Source organism: Crotalus tigris, unplaced genomic scaffold, assembly GCF_016545835.1.
Source record: "Crotalus tigris isolate CLP2741 ecotype Arizona unplaced genomic scaffold, ASM1654583v1 scf7180000019189.1338056, whole genome shotgun sequence".
Classification (NCBI taxonomy): Eukaryota; Metazoa; Chordata; class Lepidosauria; order Squamata; family Viperidae; genus Crotalus; species Crotalus tigris.
The window spans coordinates 1,257,137-1,274,563 of NW_024097425.1; the positions used below are offsets into that span (position 1 = coordinate 1,257,137).

The following is a 17,427-nucleotide window of genomic DNA, read 5'->3' on the forward strand; positions in this document are numbered from 1 at the left end:
TGCTTTCCCGAATCTCGAATTATGCCATTGTGCATATTTTCTGACCAATAACAACTTTTGGAAAGTTTCACAGTATAAATTCTCTTTACAATAAATGGTGCGCAATACAACTGTGAAAAATGTAGGATAGGGTACTCTCTGCATTATGGACTCCAATCTGATCCTTTATCTCCATTTTTTTTTTTTGCCCCGTTCAATCGTATCTGGTTCTCGGAGACTGCTTGGGCAAGTCCCTGCATGGGTTTTTGGGCAAGCGTTTTCAGATAATTGGTTGGAAACAAACCTTGCAGTCTTATTATACATGAATGCAGCCCCGACCAGAAAAAAAATTGGGCTAGAAAATTCACTACGAGAGGAAGAGGATTGTTGTATGGACTGTCTAGCGCTTATTCTTTTTTTCTACTGCTCTTGAAGAGTGGCCGCTCTGCGCTCTCGAGCTTGTCTCTCCGGGAAACCAATTGAGCATTCTTTCCATGTGGAGTTACGTTTAGAAGCTGACGACAGCTGGTAAATGGACGGAGGGCAACGGTATTGTTATGGTTTTTATTATCGATTATGTCGAATATATCGATTATGGTTATGATTCGAGCGTTTGGACTTTAAGGTGCAGTCACGAGCTCCTCCACTAAACTGTTACATTACACCGGGATGGGGAATACTTAAGATTGGGAGAAATTGCATGGTTTTCTCAGCTCAAAGCGACCTTAGTGAGAGGCATTCACAGAAATCCTGTTCTTCTCAAAAACTCAGGCGCAACATTTCTTCAAGCGTCTCTTTACTCCCGATTTGTAGGAAATTCGATTCCAACCCTCATTATTCTCAGCTGTCTAGACCAGGGGTAGGCAACTTTGGCTCTTTTATGACTCGTGGACTTCAACTCCCAGAATTCCTGAGCCAGAATTCTGGCAGTTGAAGTCCACGAGTCATAAAAGAGCCAAGGTTGACTACCCCTGGTCTAGAATGAGGCAGATCGTCAATCTAGCACACTGAAGAGCTTCCAGACCGGAGAAAATCGAAGTAGATACAATTACTCTTCTGCAGAAGTAGACCATCTTCTTTTTAGTGGGATTGCGACATACCAAGACAAACCCATTTAGTCACATTGATAAGAAACTTCATCAAGAGGCGAGCTAGATTCTACAGCGTTTTTATTTTTCTGGGGACGAGTTAAGCAGCATTTGGGCAAGTTCAGTATAGGGAGTAGAGAGGGAAATGTATGGCTCTGGAATTGTGGTTGAATTTCAGCTTATATCAGCCCTGGTCATTATGGCCAATGGTGATCTATTATTTAGGAACATTTATATTTGTTTCTGCATTAAATTATATATCGAAATATACAGTACAGTATCACTAGTTCGTATTAACTAAACAGAGCTTGGGAAGATTATTTATATTTTCATTTCATACATTTGCATTGTATATAAATATAGCTGCATACACTAATTCTTCCACTATTTACTCCAGGTTTTTTCTCCCCTCTTTCTGGGTTTAAAGTTATATGGAAAGAGATCTGTCCCTATTTATTTGACAAAGTACCAGACCCAAAATTAATAATTTTAATATTAGAGCTGATAACATTTGAGATAATGAATGATTGATTAGGGGAAGTGGCCTTTCCATATAAGATGAAAAAACATCAGCTTGCCAACCAGCAAAAGAAGATCAGACATCTCAAGTGGCCCTCAAAAGTGTGTATTCTTAAGATAGGGTATGAGTAATTATTCTGGGATCACTTTTTGATTTTTATGATGAAGTGTATGTATTCTTTCCCATACAGCCTCTGTTTATTTTCTAATTATGGAACAAGGAGGTTCCTACTTTGAGTCAGAACTTGATTTTTGTCCGGAGTGTGGTACTGTCCTGCCCCTGCCAGGTATCCAGGATAAGGTGATATGTCCCTGTTGCTCTTTCAACATTGATGTGCGAGGTAAGTTGTGTTTTGTAGGTGTATATTTTTCCAGGAGTATTCAAATTCATAGATAACAAATTCCAAGCATACTTTTCAGTGTTCTTTTATTAAAAGAAATTGGTAATTTTCTATCTTTCCCATCTGAGTTCATTCATTTAATACTTCCACCATTTATTTCTGCACTTGAAGCAATGAATGAAGTCTCAGTTTAATGCACCATTAGCGGGTGGGGTGTCTATTACTGTAATGAACATCCATTTAAATTGGAAATTATGCATTTCACGTTTAAATATGGAAAGAGGGTGTTTATTCTGAGTCCTTAATGTGCTTAGTTTTTCAAAACAGCAGAAGAGATTACAGTGTATCACTCATAACTAGACTATATCATTTCATAAAAAACACAATCTTTGAAAACAAAAAAAAATGATACAAAAAGTAGTACCCTTGATTTAGAAAAGTAGTTGTCAGGAAAAAGTTGTAATTTAATCCTCTTCCTGACACGCTAGATTTTTTTCTGTTGGAAATAACACAGCTTTAGTGATCATGTGTTCCACTCCAAATTGTGAGAATATAAGGAACATTAGATGAAATATAAAACCAGTTTGGTATAGAGGTTAAGGTACCAGGTTAGAAATTGGGAGACTGTGAGTTCTAGTCCTACCTTTAGGTATGATGCCAGCTTGCTGACCTTGGTCCAGTCCCTTTTTCTCAGCTCTAGAAAGAAGAAGACAAAGGCAACACACTTCTGAAATCTTGCCAGTAATATTACAGAGATTTGTTTAGGCCAGGGATCTTCAAACTTGGCCCTTTTATGACTTGTGGACTTCAACTCCCAGAATTCCTCAGCCAGGACTTCAACTCCCAGAATTCCTCAGCCAGCATGTCTGGCTGAGGAATTCTGGGAGTTGGTCCACAAGTCATAAAAGGGTCAAGTTTGAAGACTCCTGACCTAGGCCATTGCCAGGAATCAACATTGACTTAAAAGCACAAAAATAAAATAAAAAAGAAATTGACAAGCTTGAATTAAGGAGCACTTTAATCATTCTTCATACATTTTCTTCTTTGCATAGAGTTTGAAAAGAGAGTCATCCATACATCTGTCACATTCAACAAAATAGATTCCTCTTCTTTGAGTGCAGAGGAAGGAAAAGAAGTTAAGGGTCCACTGGTGAGTGAATGAGAAGACTAGTTATTGGTTCCATTAGGCATTATAGGCATGATGGTGCCAATATGCAAATGATGACAGTTACATAATTTGTGACTGTTTGCTTTATTTGCATAATTATGCCACCCTTGCAGATGCTGTCTGGGTCACCCTGTGCTGACATGGGAAATAACAGACCCCACTGTGCCCCATCAAACATTTAAAATAGGCTTTGACTGTATTATATTTTCTGGAAACAATTTAAGAAATAATCAATCTGGAACAGCTGCAGAGAAGGAAAATGAACATGAGAACAGAAATGAATTCCTTTGCAGCGGGTTCATGTTTACCCTTGAGGAAAGACCAAGTCCATTCTTAGATTTTTAAAAATGGTGTGTAGGGGGTTACACGAGATACAAGCTTGTATAAGGGCACCTTGAAAGACTCTGCAGCCTGTATTTATTGCCTCAGTTTCTCAGTTGCACCTTAGGGATTCTGCCATACCAGCGTCAAAAGGTTTACCGAACTCTCATTTTGTTCATTTTCAACCTTTTCAGATTGACAGAAAATGTCCTCGGTGTGGGCATGAGGGCATGGCCTACCATACTCAGCAGATGAGATCTGCAGATGAAGGGCAGACGGTTTTCTACACCTGCATCCAATGCAAGTAAGAGCTCCCTTGACTTGCTTATGATGACTAGATGTTTTAAATTAAGTCACATTTGTTTTGTTCCAGCTATATTGTTTGCTTGTTACAAGACTCAACATTAAATGTTAGGATTAGCCCTTGAGGCCATAAACTATTTAGGATTTATATATTTATAAATATACCAGTAGAAGCTGTGAATGTGGTTCTAAAGGAGTCTCTTTGGGAGACTCACACCTGATGATACTCCGTGATGGAAATATATCTGAGTTCCAGGAGGAACTTTAAAGACTTAATTTACCATTCATTTTAACACACGTAGTCCTCACTTTATGATAGTAAAGCAGCCGTAAAGTACAATGTCAAGTCACCATGAACTCTTAATGATGGAAATTCCAGTGCTCCTGATTGCTGTCATTAAGTGAATCACTGAAGGTTGTATAGAAAGGGCTTCAAGAGGTTGCCATTTGCAACTTCCTGCTGGCTGCTCCGTTGACTGTGCTTGTAGGAAGCCAGCAAAAAAGGTTGCAAATGATGATCCCATGACCATGGGATGCTGTGACTTCATAATTTGAGCTGAGCATCAAGCACCCAGATTGCAAGATCACCATACAGCGACCGATCATAACTAACACTCTTGTTCAATCTCCAGTACTCATCTGAGTTCTTTTCAAAGAAAAGTATTGGAGATACCATTTGATGGTGGCTCCAGATTTTTCTGCAGAATAGGTCTCAGATGAGTCTTCATTCTCTTGCCTATTCTGCTTTTGAAGTTCTGAAATAATCTACCTTGTCAGACTATTTAAATTATGTATAAGACAAGTGGGAGAGTTGTACAGATGTTATAATATTAATTGATGTGTGTAAAATGATTACATTAATTAATCCAGCATATGTTTTTAATCCATTGTCAGCAGTTGCAAGGAACTATAATACATCTCAGAGTATTTATGCTGTTCTTTAAATTCTAGGTTTCAGGAGAAAGAAGATTCTTAATCGTGTTTGCCAGAATACATGGGAGACAGTACTTAAAACTCCACTCGTGACAGAGAATCATTTTTGGATTTTTATGAATAGACTGTACCGTTCTTAGATGCTTTAGAAGCATCTCGTTTAAATTGGATGATTGACAGATGGTGACTGGTTGCACAGTTCAAATGAAAATGGAAACAGCAAAAACAGGACCTAACAAATGGCCTTCCAGAATTTCAAATCTCCTTTACCTTTTGATCAGTGAAAGCACAGTATTCATAACATGGGTTGAGTTGCAAGCGTCTCTTTATTGCTGCTGTTATGTGTATTTATTTCCCTATAAATTCATGTTTTTATTGAATTTTACTGGTTCCTCCTGCTTCTATAAGCTTCTGAGTTTTTCACAGGACAAGGGACAAGATTGATCTTCCACTTTCTTTTGGATATGTTATGGCTTTCGTCATGCAGGTCTGAATTCTGTTTCAAAATGGAATTAAGAGGATTCTTTGTGGGATGGTTGCTTAGCAATGCAATTGTATGACCTCATTATAATCCTATATTTTGCAAAATGATCTAATTCTTCTGCTTTGTGGCTCTTTAAGAAATTGATGTGAGACTTTAGTAGCAACTAAATGAGCATGATAGGAATAAATAATGTGTAGTCTTTCATCAGACATCATGAAGAAGCTATGTAAATGTTCTGATTTTTGTTAATATGAATCTCAAAACCGCCTCCCCTTAAAGGAGATGGGACTGCTTGTGTAGTTTTTAGATATTGTACTAACTATAGATGAATAGGAGACACTATTCAATCACTTTTGCCTTTATTGGGACTTTCCAGGCAATTCTGCATCCTCCATACTAGATATTCGGTGTCCAATCTTTTAATAGGATTTGAACTTATATGGGCCATTCACTTGTTGACTACTGTATTACTGCACAATTAACTTTTAAATTATCTTGGCCTGGCTGCCAGCAGCCTGCAGAAAAGGTAGACTTATAAAAGCCATATAATTATGCCTTCCTTTTCGTATATGCCTTCATATTAGAAAGTTTTCTGTAGGTTCAAATTCTGTTAAACAGTTAATCCTAGTAACAACCAAACCTGTTACATAGTGACTCCTATTGGTCAGTAGCTAACATAGCATCAAAGCATCTTGAAGATTTCAAAAGGGTTACTAAAGTCCATTCCAGCTGGATACCAGTACACTGATACACAGCCCTCTTAAATCATTGTGGGTCCTTAGTACCTCAGTGCTCTTTTCTATCAATCTTTCCCCTTGGGTTTCCAAAATTTGATTTTCTTGATAGCATTCAATATAAAACAGAATATTGGGAATTGGCTTGTGTATTGAAAAGTCATTGGGTTATTTTAATTCCAATTCCTCTCCAAGGTGTGAGCTTATATCACACTTCTCTAATTGGGAGGGAGGACAGAAGCATGCTCTTTGATGGTGTTGCATAATTTGGAGAGGTGGGCACCATCTTTTTGGCTCAACTCATGCAGCGCAGTTGCTGTCACTGACTTCTTCCAAATATCTGGACTATATTTACCAAACTGATAAAGCAGTTTCCTAATAGAATCTTGAAAAAGCCATTATAATTCTGCTTGTTTAAAGCTTGGACTAGTTAGCTGGGGCGTAGTTGGAAATCATCTCAAATACAGATCTAACAGGTTGTCAATATTCCAGGATAGGTATAAACAGGGCTTTTTTTTGGTCATAGAACACCCAGAACAGAGTTCTGGCACCTTTTTTGGATGGAACCTTGTAGGGTAGGCAAGGCGGGTTGTATAATGTGTGTAAGTTCTGGCACTTTTTTTTTTTTTTTTTACAAAAAAAGCACTGGGTATAAATGTTATATAAATATCTGGTGATACTCCACACAGCCAAGTTACAGAGAGAAAAAGAGCTTCTATCAAGGATTGCCTGCATTTTGAAATCCATGGTTTGCTTTGTACCATTCTAGGCAACAGAGATTCCTGATGCTGTGTGCAGAGCTTGTCCCTAGAAAGAGGTGTTCCTTACTGGACCATTTGAAAATTTACTCTGATGCAAAGTAGATCTGATCAGAGGCTAGCATCTTAATCCTAAAGCATCTTTATAGACAGCAATCCTTCAAAAGCCAGTGTTGGGGGAGGGGCAGCTTTTGTTTGCATAAACTGACGATGAAATTAATTCACCTTGCATTTTTGTTCCAATTATGTCAGCTGAAATCAAAGTTCTTTGATACTTTTAGTTTAAGCTAGAATTATATATATATAATAGTCTGTTTTATTGTGAAGTCTTCTTTAACATTTTAATCCTTTTTAATAAACATGAAGTAGAACATGGTGAGTCAGCATTTCTAAGGCTGGAACAGACATTTAAAAGGCTACAAGATTCTTTATCATCAACATCAAATTCCTGACAACGCCCCCTAATAGAAGTCGGCTGTTTTAATTTATTTATTAATCAAACAAAAATAACAAATTCAAACAAAGACAATAAGAAAATCAAACTCTTGACAGGGACCCTAGGCACGCCAATGCACTTAACGCGCGTCCCCTTAGGGACTTCTTAAAATATGAAGTCCACGGGAGTTAAGTTAGAATGAAAGCTGTGAAAGTTAAGAGCTGCGACAGCTGAATCGGGTAAGATATTCCAGACTTTAACATTTCTATTACAAAAATCGATTTTTTTACAATCGAGTTTCCATGGTCTTTCTCCGGGGCTGCCGTAAACAAAAGTCCGTCTTTTCATCGCGTCCAAAACTAGGATTATTCTACGCCGGTGATAGTCATCACTTCAGAACCAAGCCCCACCATCACAAGAGCAGAAGAAAGCCTCCCCCCACGCCGCGGTCTCTAACGCGCTTAGACGGCTCGCTTTAGTTTGGGGCACACCGGAAGTGAGTCTGAAATCTCCACGGGGATCATTTAAGGCAGCGCACATGGCACCGGAAATGGGAAGTGGGGTTGGAAATCGACCGCTGCTCCTGCTTGTGAGGTAGAGACGGCGACTGCAGCGTGAGGCTGGGCGCTGCGGCTGAACAGGCGCCGGCAGGTGAGCTGAGGCTGGGGAGGGCTCCGTCGAGCCCTTGAGCGGGGCTCCACGGATATTCTTCCCTCCCGCAAGCAGCTCCATCGCAGACGGGCTCCCGCATCGCCGCAGCATGGCCGAGTCCACTTCTAAAGTGCGAGCGACCACGACCGTCACCGAGACGGAGGTGACTGAGCCGGTGAGGAGAGGGCCGGGGGGTGGGTGGGCGGGCGGGGGGGGGTGCAGCCGGCGGCATGGCAACCATGATGACGACGGAGAGGGAGAAGCCCCGCCCGCGGAACCTCGGCGCCTGCGGTTGTCGTGGCAACCACGAAGCGGGGGACTTCGGCGATGGCGAGAAGGGCCGCGCGGCGGCGGCGCGAGCTGGCCTGGGATGGAAGGGGAGGGTTGCGATAACTGGGTGGCTAATGGCTCTAAGTAGCGGAGGGCAGGTCTTTTGTCAGGTACTGGTTCGCTGAGCGGAAGGTCTTCTCTCCGAGACGGAAGAACATCTGGAGGACAGAAGTCGTCCAGAGTGGGAGGAAGCGGAGGCTGCCATAACATCTTGCTGCAGTGGGAATCAAGACCTGAGCAATACAGGCCCACGTGTGAACTGAACCCGACCCAGTTGGAACCTTTTAATTGGGTCGCATAATGGAGTAGATTTGGAAATAAGAGACTTCTCTCTCAGAATACAATCGCCTGAAATTTGGCATTTTATCACATCAGTGATAATTGGACCCAAGTGAAGACAGGAATTCTGGGAGATGAAGTCCACAGGTCTTAAAAGTTACCAAAGTTGAGAAATAGCAATAGCACTTAGACTTATATATCGCTTCAGTTCTTTATAGCCCTCAAAGGGTTTACAGTGTCAGCATTTCGCCCCCCCCCCCAACCATCTGGGTCCTTATCTTACCAAGATGGAAGGCTGTTTTGAATGCTTCAAAAGCCAAGACAGCATCTATGCTAAAGGCATTGAAAATTAATTGGATTGATTTGAAGGTCTCTGATTCAGAGAACAGTTTGAACAAAGTCTTGTTCATAGAAACAAATTCCATTATAAACTTAATCCAGAGATTCAGCTGAACTCCTTATGAACCAAATCTCCAAAAAGGGCGTGTGAATAGACATATTGATCAGAAGCTAGACTTGTAGTAGTGTTGCTAGTGCAATCTAAATTATTTTTGGGATGCACCTATTGTATTTTTTTTTTACAATTATCAACTGTCTTCACAGACATTTATTTGAATTTTACTTCTACCTTGAATATTACAACGGGCTGAGAGAATTTGGCTCATGATCAACTAGGCCACCTACAATATTGTTTCCATTGCAGAAGGTCCTTGACTTACAACCGGTCATTTATTGAATAAAGTTACTACAGACCTACTTTGGGCTTATTTATGGTCATTTGCAGTGTCCCGCAGTCACGTGACAATGGTTTCGCTGAAAACCAGCACTGCCTCTTTTTTTTTTTTTTTTTTTTGGCAAAACTGTGCCATAGCGAACCATTGGTTTGCTTAATGACCAGGGCAATCAGGTTGGCTGTATAAGAATCACGTGACCAAGCTGAGTCACGACTTAACAACCATGATGGGCAGATTCCATTCTGGTTGTAAGTCGACGGCTGCCTATGAAGGTACCATTGACTCTAGGAAGCTCAAAAACATAGGAGGGCCCCTTTTTCAAAATCGTGGATGATTTTGTAAATTATTGATGAATATGTGTATCATATCAAGTATACTATTTAAATTTTCTCTATTTTAAGATACTTTGTGTTAGGAGGAAACAGGCTAGACACTCTGATGTGATTATTAGTGGATATAATATTAATATTATATAATATAATATTGTGTTGCAGTAGTGCTGCCCGTTTAAATGTTTTTCTATTAGTGCTCTTCATAAAACCTAAGAGCTCTTGTATAGAATTCAATTAAGCCTTGGATTCTCTATCAATATCTATGGACAGCTCATATTTCTGCCTCAGAACCTATTAAAATATAAAATGTAATTGTCTCCATGTATAATGAAAGGCTTCTTTGTTTTGTCTCCATGGGCAAGATAATGGCATAAGATATTGTTGTATAGGTGGGATTTGATCAAAAAAGTGGCAGCAATTAAACTTTGAAGTTGCTCTCAGAACTGTCTGGAGTTGTCTTAATGGCAAAAATAAAGAGGTTTTTCCTCAGATACAGCTATGTAGAAAGTATTTCCCAGAATTGAAAATCAAGCTCTTTTACATTGAATGAGAAATTCCTTGATTATCTATCAGTCAAACCCTCTTCTCTTTGGTCGTCTTCCCAGGAAAATCGTAGTCTCACTATCAAATTAAGAAAACGAAAGCCATCCAAGAAGGTGGAATGGTCAAGTGACACAGTGGACAACGAACACTTGGGACGGAGATCTTCCAAATGTGAGTATTGCCCTTCTCTACCGTTGTTTCTTGAAATACTTCCTCCTCATTTGTATTTCTCCTGATGTGAGTACATCATCCAGGATGCACTAATTGAGGGTAACTCATTTTTTTTTACGTTGTTTTAATCCATCCCTTTCTCCGGAGATGTGTACATGTAGATTGTTGGCTTTAGGGTTACTCTCAAGTGTTCTTAAACGCCATTTGACTCTTCTTTAGACTGGTCATCTTCTAGCATACAATATCAGAACATAAGCATAGGTAATGAGATCAAACTCCACAGTATACTGACAAAGTAGTGGAAATAGGGGAAACATTCCTGGAAAAGTAGGTGGAGGAGTCCTGTATGCTGGCCCATACATACTCCATTGGTCCTCTGTTGGGGAGCCACTTGCTAGAATGGACATGTTCCATGGTTGTTTCTTGATAATATTTAGAATATAATCTTAAACTTCAATTGGAAATGATAAGCTTGGGGGACCCCGGGTTGCTTAGGACATTGTAGCCTGGAGAGGATACTAATTGCCTCAACCATAGGTACTTAGCAGTACTTATTGGAAATTGATGCGAAGGCATCTTGAGATGATCACAGGAGAATAGAGATATTACTATAACACAAACTGAATCAACCGGAGAGATGCTATTTGTCCTATTTCTAATTACTCTCTGTGGTTCCCTGGCCAAATAAATGAGCAGCAAGAAGAATTGCTACATAATTCAAACATCATGTAGAGTCTTTACTTTTCCTTGGTGGGTTGGGTATAAAGAGGCTAAGAACTTGCCATATCTCTTCTATCCTGGCATCCAGATGTATTGGAAAAGTGAATTATTTGCTTCTGGCTATCCTGATCTGATTCCTATAGATTCCTATGGGATAGAGAGAAATGTTGTGAGTTTGAAAAGGTCTGCATAGTCCTTTCATTTTCCAAAAGTGAAAATTGTGAACAAGTGACTATTCCTTTGTCTCCTCTTCCATTGCTCTAATTGCTGGTGAATTATTGTATTTCTGTGCTTATCTCTCTCGTGTTTTCCTTCCTTCCTTCCTTCCTTCCTTCCTTCCTTCCTTCCTTCCTTCCTTCCTTCCTTCCTTCCTTCTTCATTGTCTACCTTCAATTCCTTATCTTCATGCATCCAATATTTGCACTTTATATATTTCACTCATTTTGCATTTTATTAAACACCGTCCCATGCCATGTCATTGCTCGCTTTCCTCCTTGTTCACAATCTTTTCATGTCTCTTTATTCTCCCTTTGTTCTGTTTTTTTTTTTTTTTACATCCTCAATGTGTATTGCCTTCGAGTCCTTTTTACCTTCCCTTCTTGCCATTCCTCTCCACTTCTTCCCTTTTCTCAACACAGGCTGCTGCATCTACGAGAAGCCCCGGGCTTTTGACGAGAGCTCAACAGAAAGTGAAGACGAGGACGACGAAGGCTGCGGCAACGCCCATTGCATCCGAGGCCACAAGAAAGGTCAGCATGGGAAGGCACAGCCCAAAGCGGGCGATGCTGCTGGTCCCAAGGAGAACAACTCCAAGAAGCTGGAGCTACCTGACCAAAACCACGCAGGGGCGATGCAGCACTGAACCATACTGGGCCAGGGGGCAGAGAAGGAGCTCCTCCACTCTCCCCCAAAGAAGGACTGACACTGCCCCAACTGAGGCGAAGGATGAAAAGAAGGGAAGGCCTATCCATCTCAGCTGTCTTGTGGTGGTGCTGCCTTGACTGTGGGTAAGGGGGAGGGAGGGGAGGGGAGGGCACGCACACCTAGCTCCATGCCTGTCTTTGTGTCAGTGCTGCTACTGTTGTCTCTATCCATCTGTGGCTGGTGAGTCTGTCTGGTGCCACCTATCCTCACCCTGCCCAATGAGGAATGTATTGGCAGGACCTTCTTGGGTACTGTGGCTGATTTGCCCCCCCCCACCTGCATCTTAATTAAATATTTGTTATCAGTGATGAATACAACGGGGAGTGGGTCTGCTTTGAGAAGAGCGGTGATAGAGCTTCAGCCAGGATCCTTTCTCCTTCCCCTTGTCTTCCTCGGTATCTCTGGTTTCTTCCTTTATTGCAAGCTCCTTTCCCCCTTGGTCTTTTTTTAGCCCTGTGTAAGAAACCTACAATCCACCTGCTTAATCCTTGTTTGGGTTCTTGTGCACCGAGCCTGCATCACTATCGGCTCCGCTGCCTCCCACTTGCAGACCCACTCACGCAAAATCCCGGCTTCTGACATAAAGCTGCCTTAAAGGTGCAATCATCATATCCCTCCACCCTCTTAGCCTCCTAGCTCCTGGAAGAGGGTAGGTTCCACCTCATCAGTGATACACGACAATCTTCACTTGTGTTCAGGTATCTTCTTAAAAGGACATGTTTCCCCTGCGATGTTTTTTGGGTTTTTTTTTTTTTTAATTTTCTTATAAACGTCCATAAGAATTTTTAGTAATTGGGAATGAAAGGAATGGAGAGGGTGCAAAGGACGTAGGAGATGGTTGGAGACCTTGTGAGTCTTAACTGATTTGGGGCCGAGAGGAACTTGAAAGATGTAAAAGAGATGAATGTTGTATGCCAAGGCAGGGGCTGATGTATGGACTCAAAAAGAAAAAGGAAGCTGGGCCCAGTCTTTATGATTGATAAAATCCCCATGATCACCTTGCACAATCCCTGTATATTTTATTGCCTGGGCAAAAGTTCACATTAAATAAGATCGTTCCTAAAACCACACGGGACTCAGCAGGAGCCTGAGGAACGGGACCTTTTCTTGCGTTGCGTGAACATTTGATTACTCTGGCTACCTGTGGTTTTATGCAGGAGAAGAGACAATTGTACACTCTCTCTTTCTCTTTTTTAATCACCCCTGCTGATTAAAAAAATTACATCCCACCAGAAATGCTCACAGCAGTGTAACCTTTTGGACAGGTAAGCAGGCCTTAAGCTCAGTTTAGTGAGCCTTAGAGCAGGTATGTTTTTCAGCAGCCACGATGGCTGAAGAACTACTTTTTTCAGAGATTAAAGCTGAAGGTGCATGATCATTCTCAGCGGAAACCTTTAAAATATGAAACCCAAGGGATACAACTCCTGTCCCTTAGTGAGGTTTAGCCCCGTTCATTTTTCATCACTTATTTGGTGAAGTGGGTTCTTTCTTAGGGAGAACTCTATGCAGGAAAGTTTGGGTTTCAGAGATGCCTGTTGTATTTTGTGTTCTTGCTAGATGAAAGTTGGATTGCAAAATAACAGAAAAAGGCTGGACCTCCTGGCATTTTGTGATAAACCCCATACTTAGCCGCTAATTTTTAGGCAAGTTGCATGGCACAATATGGTAAACATTGTAGTCGATTGAGCTTATGGACTTAAATTAGGTGCCCTTTGCTTCCCCCCCCCCCACAATGCAAACTTTTGAGTAAACTACAGATGTACAAATCTAGGCAGGTTTTATAAGCTTGTATAGTATTATTGTCTTTTTTCCACCAAAGAAGTAAGATATATGTTTGTTTGCTCATAATCAGCTGACAAAATGGATTATGCCTCTGTGACTGCCATATTTCAAAGCTAACATGTTGCAAAACAGGACATTGGATGGAAGAGTTCAGTGGCCTGGCCCAGCAAACACAAGAATTGCTTATAAGATGCTATAAAATATTTTTACAAGAAAACACATATTGGGTAAAATGATTAGGAGGTTATTTAGACAGTTTCTTGTTGGTCTTGTTAGAAAATGTTCATATTTTTTAAAGCATTAAAATGTATAGTATAGATTCACACGTTTGAACTAAAGCCTTGGCTTCCTGGATCCCTGCCTAAGAAATGTGACTCTGAGTTTAAGCAACACCACCATCTCAAGGTCGTGCACTACAGAGTTGTCAAATTTTGCATGTGACCTATTAGATTTGCATCATTCTTTCGTACAGCAATTTAATTCCAGTTGAATAAAAGTCATGCTTGGCAGATAAACAAGCTGCCTACATATTTCTGAGGATGGTGGCCTTAACATTAAATAGCATAATAGAAATGACATGCATAATATTGTGGAAAATTGGTATGCATTAACGCTAGGAGACCAGAAACTCAATCAAAGAAGTTCTCCCCCCTCCCAAGTTATAAACCTCCTTACACTTTCAATTTCATCAATTAGGATTTTGCTTGAAACATTGAGAGTTAGGATTTTTCCTGGTTTAAAACATTCCTGAAATAGCTTTAAAGTACGTTACCATAGGTGGCCGAACTAAAGTCATTGGTTATTTGGGTAAACCATTGTTTTGATGATTTTGCTACAACTGTCCCTTTGTTATGAAATGCCAGGTGTTGTTGTCCTAATGCTTGGAAGGCACCCTGTTTTGAAAAACTATGCCATCCTGTCAAGCTCTTGCATCTTGAAGTGCTGAGCCTGTGCCAAAATTGTGGTCTGAATACTTAAGTTGTATGGGTTTTGCTGGTTAATATGTCAGATTTATGTTCATTTGGAATGTTTGGAACTGTGGGAAAGCTGCCTTGAGCTTCTTGGAGAAGCAGAATATAAACATACTGAAGAATAAAATGTCCGTTCAATGAATAAGATATGAAGTTCTTAAATGGATGTCCCTCAGAATATAGGAAAATGACTGATGTGCTGTATCTTGATCTGGTAACTAAGGTTTTAAATTTTTTTTCTAAGGGTGGGGGATCTGATTCTCAACAGGACCTGGTCCCACATTATGAAGGATTGCAAGTTTCCTGTGTTTCTGAGAAGTTACTAGCAATCTAGTGGAAGATTCTTCTCTTACTCTGTTCTAGCAGTACTGCAGATGTTCCTATTTTAAGTATATGTGCATTTCAGCCAGGAAAAAGTTAGTTTATTTTTCCCATCCCACAAGGCATTAGGAAAAAAATGTGTAGTTTACTGCATGCCACAGTTTTTTTTATGTGCAAAACCCTAAAAGTAAACACCTCTAGCAGCAACAGTGAAAAAGATACACCTTGTTATTTTTATAGACCAAAAGGGGGAGCAAGGTCACCAAGCAAGCATAGTTCTAAAGGAGAATTTTACAAGCAGGTGGAGAGTAAAGTTATAAATTACTAGAAGAACTGTATTAAACATGAGTTTGTTAAGCAATTCATAGTATTTTGGTTCCTTCATAGCCGAGAAGTCACAGTATGGCTTAACACCTTGTGTTGGCCTCTCTAGAGACCAATATAGTTATTTATCACTTCCAGGATCAAACGGAGCACAGTCCTGAAAATTAATTATTGGAGACCACATGTCCTGCTTGTACCCTTCTTAAAACATGTGTTTTCTAAGAAAGAAAGTTGGGCTGGATAATTTTTATTGTGCTGTTGTGTTTTTATAATGCGGAAGGTATTTCAGTTTCTCAGGGCAACCTTTGTTTTGGATCTGGTGCTGCTTATAAACAGCTCTGTGCATTTTGCGCTTTAAGAATCTGAAAGGTCACATAAATTCTGCCTCAAGTATAAAGGTCTGTTTTGCATAATTGATTCTACAGTGGCTGATTTGCCTAACTCTGGGACTAGTCATTAGTAGAAAAGCAAAAGCTATGCAATCACACATGACTCTGGTTTTGAACAAAATATAGTTTCAACAGTGATCCAATATATGTTGCCATGAAACCACTCAGTTTTAGCTTGGCAGGTTTTCTCTTTTCCCTTTTCTGGTGTTTCACAGGGAAGCATTATCTTAACAGCAGATGGATGTCAGCTGCTCTTTACATATGGCATTCCAGAATGGCAGGACAAGGGCATTGAACGCAAAATGCTGTAGAGAATTCATAGCTCAATGCTACCCAGCCTCTCTTCTGCCAGATCATTGCTATCCATCAGGTGGAGGCGAGGGAGCCAATTGTAGTGGATATCAACCTCATCATATTCAAGACCAAAATCACAAAGGCTTGCTTGTCATTTCTTTTCTCATATTAGCAACTCACATAGGTGATACACAAGCTTAAAACTATATTCTAATGCAGTGGTGGCGAACCTATGGCACGGGTGCCAGAGGCAGCACTCAGAGCCCTCTCTGTGGGCACATGTGCCGTCACCCCAGTCCTAGGCCTTCAGCTGGGTTTTATAAAACTTTTTTGCTTTAGGCCGCTGCCGCCGTGTACAAAAAAAAAAAAAGGTTCAATCAGTCAATTTCAACTTCTCGCAGGAAAAAAAAAGATCTTGCAGAGTTGGAATTGATTGATTGAACTTTTTAGTCCCACCCACTCTACCATTACCACCGCAGCCACACCCACCCAATTGGCCATGCCCACCCAATTGGCCACACCCAGCCAATGGGCCACACCCACCCGGCACTCGACAATGCATAAATGGGTTTTGGGTTGCAGTTTGGGCACTCAGTCTCTAAAAGGTTCGCCATCACTGTTCTAAGGGGTAAATCCTACTAAATTAAAAATACAAATTTTGAGGCACACATGGAAAAAATCTGGTTGCCGATGAGGCCTGGACATCCAGCTAGGTAGAGAACCAGCCATTGGCAAAAGGTCTACAAATTCTGGGATTGCAGACTGTCCCTAGGTTTCTGGTCACTGCTTAGGCACCTTTTAAAGTTGGTGCTGGGTTGCCCCTTTCTATTTAAACCGGGCTTGTTCCCATGACTTAAAGCTGAACTTGCAGACATTTACCAGCTGATCCCTCCCATTCCTATATCTCACAAATCCTTGGCTCAAGTTAAAATGATAAATGATGAAGCTCCTCATTTGCTCAAATTGCAGAACCAATGATAGTGCAGTGCAAGAGAATTGGTGGGGGGTGTGTGGGGGTGTGTGGGGGTGGAATCATTCAAAAATCCCTACTGTGAATCTGTTCTATTTGAGCAGGTGCAGGCACAGAACGCTAGTATGCCTGTTATTTATGGCTGTCGATACAGGAACAAAGATTAAAAAGAAATAATTAAAAACTGGGAGGAACACTTTCCTGTTAGACTTCAAAAGGTTTAGCAACCCTTCTCCCACTTCTTTTTTCTTTCCATGTCCTTAATAGGGTGCTCTGCTCGGCTCCAGGTGAATTCCTTTTATTTTCCTATCTTTTCTTAATAAAATGGTGCTTTAACAGCTACAAAACTACTACTGAGGTTTTACCTGTCTAGATAATATAAGAATATACCATTTTCACCCATTGGTTTTCTAGATTAGGTAATTTGTTTCTGACCAGCAAAACTCTAGTCTTTCAGTTTTACTGCTGCCATTTGATGGTTATCTGGATTCCTGCCTCCAAAATATGCTAGTACAGATAGTCCTCGACTTATGACCTGTCATTTAGTGACAGACTTCGCTAGAAGTTCTTATGACCTAGATTCGAAACTGCAGCACATTACCCCTCTGCATGGTCAGAGGATCGCACT

The 17,427-nt window shown here is 40.6% G+C and overlaps 2 protein-coding genes across 5 annotated transcripts; both read left to right on the top strand.

The window, feature by feature from the left end:
• Window positions 1-405: 405 nt before the first annotated feature.
• Window positions 406-5,240, top strand: POLR1H (RNA polymerase I subunit H). Of its 4 annotated transcripts, none has more exons than XM_039360944.1 (5): window positions 406-528; window positions 1,778-1,927; window positions 2,980-3,077; window positions 3,611-3,716; window positions 4,671-5,240. In XM_039360944.1, exons 2-5 carry the CDS (start codon window positions 1,798-1,800, stop codon window positions 4,790-4,792), a joined length of 456 nt encoding a protein of 151 aa, XP_039216878.1. In that variant the 5' UTR covers window positions 406-528; window positions 1,778-1,797; the 3' UTR covers window positions 4,793-5,240. The 4 variants fall into 4 exon arrangements, with proteins under 4 accessions (XP_039216878.1, XP_039216881.1, XP_039216880.1 ...); XM_039360947.1 differs by having other exon boundaries at window positions 407-528; window positions 3,611-3,720; XM_039360946.1 differs by having other exon boundaries at window positions 453-507.
• A 2,339-nt stretch (window positions 5,241-7,579) lies between these two features.
• Window positions 7,580-15,539, top strand: PPP1R11 (protein phosphatase 1 regulatory inhibitor subunit 11). Its single transcript, XM_039360948.1, has 4 exons — window positions 7,580-7,715; window positions 7,791-7,890; window positions 9,996-10,104; window positions 11,463-15,539. The coding sequence occupies exons 2-4, from the start codon at window positions 7,825-7,827 to the stop codon at window positions 11,684-11,686; spliced, it is 399 nt and encodes a 132-aa protein (XP_039216882.1). The 5' UTR covers window positions 7,580-7,715; window positions 7,791-7,824; the 3' UTR covers window positions 11,687-15,539.
• Window positions 15,540-17,427: the final 1,888 nt, after the last annotated feature.